Raw genomic sequence first — 6,875 nt, 5'->3', positions numbered from 1 at the left:
CATTTAAATTATAGTAATTATTTTTGTACAGATCCGTTTGTATTTAAATTAAAATAAACACACAAACTGGCCACCAAAGCAACTTTATTTTAGAATATATATGAGCAAAATAACCCCAGAAAATAAATAAATATATAGATTTTCATAAAGACTGAAAATTGAAAAGCCCAAAATATGACAGAAATATCTGAACTGATTACCCAGAAAGCAACAAGTAAAATATCAGCAAAAAAAAGTTTTACAAAAATAACTGCTGAAAATATATAGTTGATTTAAATATATCTTTATTTCAAGTGTAAAATCACTAATGACAGCAAACATGAACTGAATATCAACATCTGTGGAAAAATAATCATCAAACCAATGAAAATATGAACAAAATCAGTGCATGAAGATAATCCACCTTAAACAACAGTTCTGAACATCACCAGAGACTTCTGATACACAAAATAAAATAGAGGTTAGGACGCTTTTAAAGCTTTGACTTCTGCAGTGTTGTTTTATGAATCTATATGTATACAGAATTTATATAATCAATACATTATCGTGATGTTTGTTCTATCAACCGTCTGGTTTCACCATCAATATATAAAACAACAGAAATACATTAACTCCAGTCTTGTGAAGTTAAAATATAAAGTGAGCAGGACATAATACTTTTATAGGCTTTGCACACCGCTCACTGCAGTGTAACAGCAGTCTGAGGCAACACAATTCAAATAGAAAGTATGAAAATACCTTTATATACTCAACATTCCCCGTGTTTTATATGTTGTTCTGACCTGAGTGTGGCTCAAACTCTACATTGTGAGTGTTTTTACAGATCTACAGGAAGTGAACACGCTGTCTTTTTAATTCAGAGGGATCCTTCATGGTCCTCCTGGATTCACCGGCTCGGCTCAGTCCACCAGACCGCCTGACTCAGCAGGAAACAAGGTACGCCCGGAGCTCGTTCACATCAGAGTCCTCCGTTTCAGGATCTGGTCTGAGAGCCAGTCCAGACCCTCGACCAGACCCGTCCCGCTGACGGCACAGGAGGCCTGGACGAACCACTGCACGGACACACAGAGGGACAAAGACATGAGAGTAGTTTACAATCAATGATTGAATAATAACTCACTGTGTCCTGTAGTTCAGTCTAAAAAAACAGTTTAGACTTAGTTTAGTGTTTGCAAAACCTATTTCTGGGGACCGTCGCGACCCAATTAACAACAGGTGAGTTCGTAAATGAGTGTTCCTGACCATTTCCACATCACCTCATATCATCTTTAATAGTTAAACTAACCATTTCAAAGATATATGTTTGATAATTCACAACTTTGTTTCACCCATACCCTGCTTTATGGTCTGAACATCATGCTGTATTGAAGAAGACTTGAAACTAGAGATCATGAACTCATGTTCACAATGTTTACTGAGGTAATAAATCAAGAGAGAAGTAGAGTCATTTTCTCATAGACTTCTATGCGACCAGAGGAGTCGCCCCCTGGTGGACACTAGAGAGAATGCCGGTTTTAAGACACTTCCGCATCGGCTTCACTCAACAGAACCGGAGTTTGCCGCCTGATAGGGTTACGCTCCACCACAGCATTGCATTGTGGGATTGGGTACGTATACATGCCACGGACACCTACCGGCTGTGAGACTCCTGATAGGCTCAGAGCCTCTGTGATGTCACTGACGGACATGGCTCTGGGCAAATCCTGTTTGTTGGCAAACACCAGTAAGGCCACGCCCCTCAGCTCGTCCTCCTCCAACTGCGACACGAAAAAAATACAAAAAATATGTTCAGACATTAACCAATCAGTGACATCTTGTGTACTACAGTCGCAGTACTGTTGGTACTACAACTGCTGCTTTAATCAGACGGCTGTGAACTAATCACCATCCTGTGAAGCTCGTCAGCAGCTTCTTTAATCCTCTCGGGGTCGTTGCTGTCGACCACAAATATCAGACCCTGAAGACGAAACAGACGGACGGACAGAATCAATACAACTGCTTCATTAAAATACTTTTAGTGAGTCTGTCATAATAGTAGAAGTTGTAGCAGTAGTAGTAGTAGTAGTAGTATTAGTAGTAGCAGTAGTAGTGGTAGTAGTAGTAGTACCTGTGTATTAGTGAAGTAATGTCTCCACAGAGGTCTGATGATTGTCTGACCACCAACATCCCAAACTGTGAAACTGATGTTCTTGTACTCCACTGTCTCCACATTAAAACCTGCGCGCACACACACACACACACACACACACACACACACACACACACACTTTATTTTATGGTTTTGTTTTGTGTTATTTTATATTTTCATTAAGCGTGTGCTTTAATGTAAACACTGACCGATAGTTGGGATGGTGGTGACGACCTCGGCCAGCTTCAGTCTGTACAGCAGAGTGGTTTTACCTGCTGCATCTAGACCCACTGCAGCAACACACACACACACACACACACACACACACACACACACACACACACACACACACACAAACGGACAAAATGTCAGAAAACAGTGAAAAATGCTTACAGAACTTTCTTAATGTTTTGTTTTGTCTGACAAACTGTCAAAACTAAAAAATAGTAAGTGTACAAAGATCCGTTCAGAACAGTTTTGGAGGTACTGAAGTATTCAGACCCTTTACTTACTGTAAGTAAAAAATGCAGTATAAAAATACTACATTACAAGTAAGTCACCTCAGTCAAAGAGCACAAGTATTATTTGGTGGAACTAATTTAATTTAAATATACCGTTGGGTAGTTTATTATATATATTTTATTTTATTACTTATTTGTTGTGTTTTATAAACTCATATAATTTGTACATGAAAGTCTTAATATGTTAAGTGTAATGTCAATTATAATGGTGGAGGAAGTATTCAGATCCTTTACTTCATTAAAAGTACTAATACCACACTCTGAATATACTGTTTCTAGTAAAGGTGATGCATTGAAAATGTTTGTTGTCTTAAATATATTCAGGAAAATGTAATGAAACTAAAGGTGTTTGCATGAAAAAAAAGGCGATTTATGGCAATGAATAGTTTAGAGTAATCGACTAATCATGAACAAAACACCATATTTTATAAACTCATCATGTCTGGTGTGTAAAAAAAAAGAAACAAGTAAAGTAACTGAAGCTGTTAAATAATTGTACATATCACGTCAGGCACAAACGAGGACACAACGCAATACAAGGGAGCTGATAACAAGAGAAAAGTTCATAAATATATGAATAATAAGGGAATAAAATAAAACAACGCACACAAGAAACAATAAATATAAAAAAATAAGCCGAAAATTAAGAATAATATTAAGAATAATAAAAATTATATAAAAATAATTGAACATTTTAATATAAATAAATAAGATCAGACAAAACGGCAATTAATTTGACATCAGGCTGTTTTTGTAATATTATAAGAACATATTTCTGATTTATTTTTTGTAAGGGCAAGAAAAAGATACAACTACCTCCACTATAATAATAATAATAATAATCTCACCCATTAAAATCCTGACAGGTGTCTTGGAGATGAACCTGGAGAAGATGTGTGAGATGATGACGCCCATTGTTAGAAAGTTTCAACCAGCTCGTTGTGTCTCTGTCGGTGTTTGTGTCCGTGTGTGTGTCTTGTTTTATAGAGCAGCGGTGTGTGTGTGTGTGTGTGCGTGCGTGTGTGTTGTGTGTGCGTGTTATCCACGGTGTCATCCCGGCTGCTGTCAGCCCGGTACACGCTGGCAGCGGCTGCAACACAGCTGTTATGAAAACACATCGGGAAACCACTACTTCCGCTCACAGGCGCGCCTTCAAAATAAAGCTTGTTGAATCTCCTCTGATGTGAGCCACACTGGTTTCACTGGGTGACATGTTCCTTCATTATTAACACACATACACACATACACACACACACTGTAGTTTATTTCTACATCTACAAATGTGGATTCATCCGCAGCTGAAAATAGTCCCCAACAAATGCACTATTTCTTCCTGTTTGATTGAAGTTTATTAAAAACCACAGTGACCAGCTGTTTTAAGAAAATACTGAGCACTTAAAAAAGAAATTAATCTATTTCTGCATGTTTTCTTTTTTAATGATTTAGGTCTTCAGTAGGAACAGACAGAATATAATAACACCAGACTTATGCTTTAATAAGTGCCGTGTTGTACAAAGTTAGTCAGTGTAATAATTAAGAATGTAGTTAAATAAATGGTTTACAAATACTACACAACTTACGCTATGCATCATATAAAATACTCCAAGTGCATCACTGTACTACATAGTAAACTATAATTAAATCAATTACTTTTACGTTCCCCCCTTTTTTTCTATACTGCTCTATGAATAATGAAACATATTATCCCCAAATTGGGTAAAAACTAACAAATTAAAGAAAGTAATAGGTTGATAAGATCAGATATAGATGCAATTTAATAGCATTGATAAGAATTATAGAAAAAAACAACTAAAGAAGAGTTGCTGCCTTTATGTCAGAGTCAGTTTTCCTCGAAGTAAATACTGAATTTAGTTTTGGTCTGAAACAGTGTTGAACTATTGTTTGAGTTTTATTTTGAAAGCAAGACTGTGGTTCCTGCAGCACAGCAGGAAGTGTTGCTCTGACTCTTCTTCTTCTTGTTGTTGGCAGAACTGACTCAGTCTGTGTTCACATGTCTCAGTGGGCAGGATCATCTTTGTCAACAAGTTCCCTCCTGAGAACCATTATTATTAATATTAGTATTCCCTTTAAATTGTATTATATTAGTAATAACTTTTATGATTGTATCTTATCTCATATGTTTTGTCATGTGTGATGATTTTTGCCTTTGATTCTACTCCTGTCGTATGAAATGTGCTGTATAGATAAACTTGACTTGTCAGCATTTGTTTTATTGTCGTAACTTCTCGTGCTGGGAGCAAAAGAGGAAGTGCTGTGACGTCATTATCCAGGTGGCTTGTCAGTTTGTTTCCTGTTTCCAGACGAAGGTCAACAATGGTTTATTTTAACCACACTGATGGTCTTGCCCCAAAACTAACTGAGTAATTTTTGTGAATAACCACATTGTAAATGAAATGTTTGACATTTCTGATCCAGATTAATTGATAAAGCACATTTAAAAACAACACAATAAACACACAAAGACCTTATTTTAGACAAAGGACCATAAAATAATAAAACAAACAAGTCAACTCTTATACTGAAGTAAAAACCAGAGGAATAAAACTGTATTTAAAAACAGACAGTGTTTGGACATTTTGGGGAACACGCTTTCTTGCAGAGAGCTAGATGACAAGATTGACACCACTCTCCTGTTTGTCCGGTAAAGATGAAGCAGCTCGTTAGCTTAGCTTAGCACAAAGACTGGAAACAGAGGGGAACAGCTAGCCTCGCTGTGTCCAACCTCACAAAATCTGATTATCACCTCAACAGTTTAAATCTCTTTTTAGTACAACTGTAAAACAAACCAACAGTAACTGCTTAATAAATAGTTGGATACAGACTCTTGACCGTAGCTGTGCCAAATTTATAACTTTTTTAAAACTTTTTTTTGTTGTATGAAGGCCGCTGACACATGATGTCGTCCTGCTGATGCGTTGCGCATCACAGCAACAAACTACATGTTTTGTGGTTTACTTTTGGAAGACTTGTTGAATCTTAAATTCCAGTTTCAGCAAACTCTAGCTTTAATAAGTAAACTGTTATCATGACGACATGGTGCATATTCCTAAACAAATGTGTGTTTAATCAGATTATCACACACTTTGTCCCGGCCGATGCAAAACGCTCGATCCACCTGTGAAATGAGGCTTTTTAAGGAACCGAGAGCCTGAGACTTATTGACACAGCGAGTTGTTAATATACTGTTAACCTTAGTTCTGGTTAGCAGCGGTTTGTATATTGTGTGTGGTGTCTGTCTGTCAGTGAAAAGAGAAGTACACACACACAGCGCCGAAAACGGGATGTCATTAACGAAACCATCTCAAACCTCCACAACAAAGTGTCTGCAAGTTTTATCATTTTATATTTTCTGCACAATTCATTTTGCATCATGAAAGTCTAAAAGCTGTTTCAAAGCCCTCTCAACACCACAAGGACTAAAGAAAACACGGAATCCTTGTGTTTTATTATACATTGAGATCTTTATACTCAAACCCACAGAGAGGAACTACAGAGGACATGACACCTGTCACACAGACTGTGGTGTGTTTGTGGTTTAGGGAAATCACAGCAGAGCGAGACATCATCACGTGGTCCGTCATTCTGGACGAGCTGGTTTCCTCCACAGTGATTGTGCAATACTCCATGAAGCCGTCTATTGCAAAACCTTCTCTGGTTTACTGGCGGATCGTTTTATGTTGTTTGTTTGTTTTGAAAGACTCTTCAGTTTATCAGAATCAAAGTATAATATTTGGGATTCAGTGGCATAAAGTAGTTCCATGCAATTAAAATATTCAAGAAATACTTTGAATTTAAACTTAAGTACAGCACTTGAGTACTTAGTTACATTCCATTCCTGTATTTTTTAAAGATCTAGTCCCCACTAACTCTGTTGTAAGTTAACTACCAACACAAATGATACTTCAGCTTCTTCATAATAAAAGCACTCAGCGAAACACAGCAGCACTTTTACTGTGAAGCAGCCAGCGGCTTCACAGAACATAATGTGGAGGGTCTGAAGGGTCAAAGCCCAACCACAGCCGGTGGTATTGATAAGTCATTAGATCAATATACTCCTCTCCTACATGCAGTAGAGGGAGAAGTACTCAGATCTTAAAAGATCTAAAATAACTATTTTTTGGCCTATTTCAGAATAAAATAAATATTTATATACAGTAATTTGATTATTGGATAATCTGATAATCCAATATTTTTTATACGAATAA

General features: G+C 36.9%; 1 protein-coding gene across 1 annotated transcript; it reads right to left on the bottom strand.

Annotated features, from left to right (window-relative positions):
- Positions 1-274: 274 nt before the first annotated feature.
- On the bottom strand, positions 275-3,595 carry LOC142954692 (ADP-ribosylation factor 4-like). Its single transcript, XM_076095874.1, has 6 exons — positions 3,498-3,595; positions 2,338-2,418; positions 2,108-2,217; positions 1,886-1,957; positions 1,635-1,757; positions 275-1,052 (listed from the first exon to the last, which is right to left on the bottom strand). The coding sequence occupies exons 1-6, from the start codon at positions 3,562-3,564 to the stop codon at positions 954-956; spliced, it is 552 nt and encodes a 183-aa protein (XP_075951989.1). The 5' UTR covers positions 3,565-3,595; the 3' UTR covers positions 275-953.
- Positions 3,596-6,875: the final 3,280 nt, after the last annotated feature.

This window comes from Anarhichas minor, unplaced genomic scaffold (genome assembly GCF_050575085.1).
Source record: "Anarhichas minor isolate MPS153535 unplaced genomic scaffold, ASM5057508v1 ptg000021l, whole genome shotgun sequence".
Classification (NCBI taxonomy): Eukaryota; Metazoa; Chordata; class Actinopteri; order Perciformes; family Anarhichadidae; genus Anarhichas; species Anarhichas minor.
This window is presented reverse-complemented; position numbering and strand designations above follow the sequence as displayed.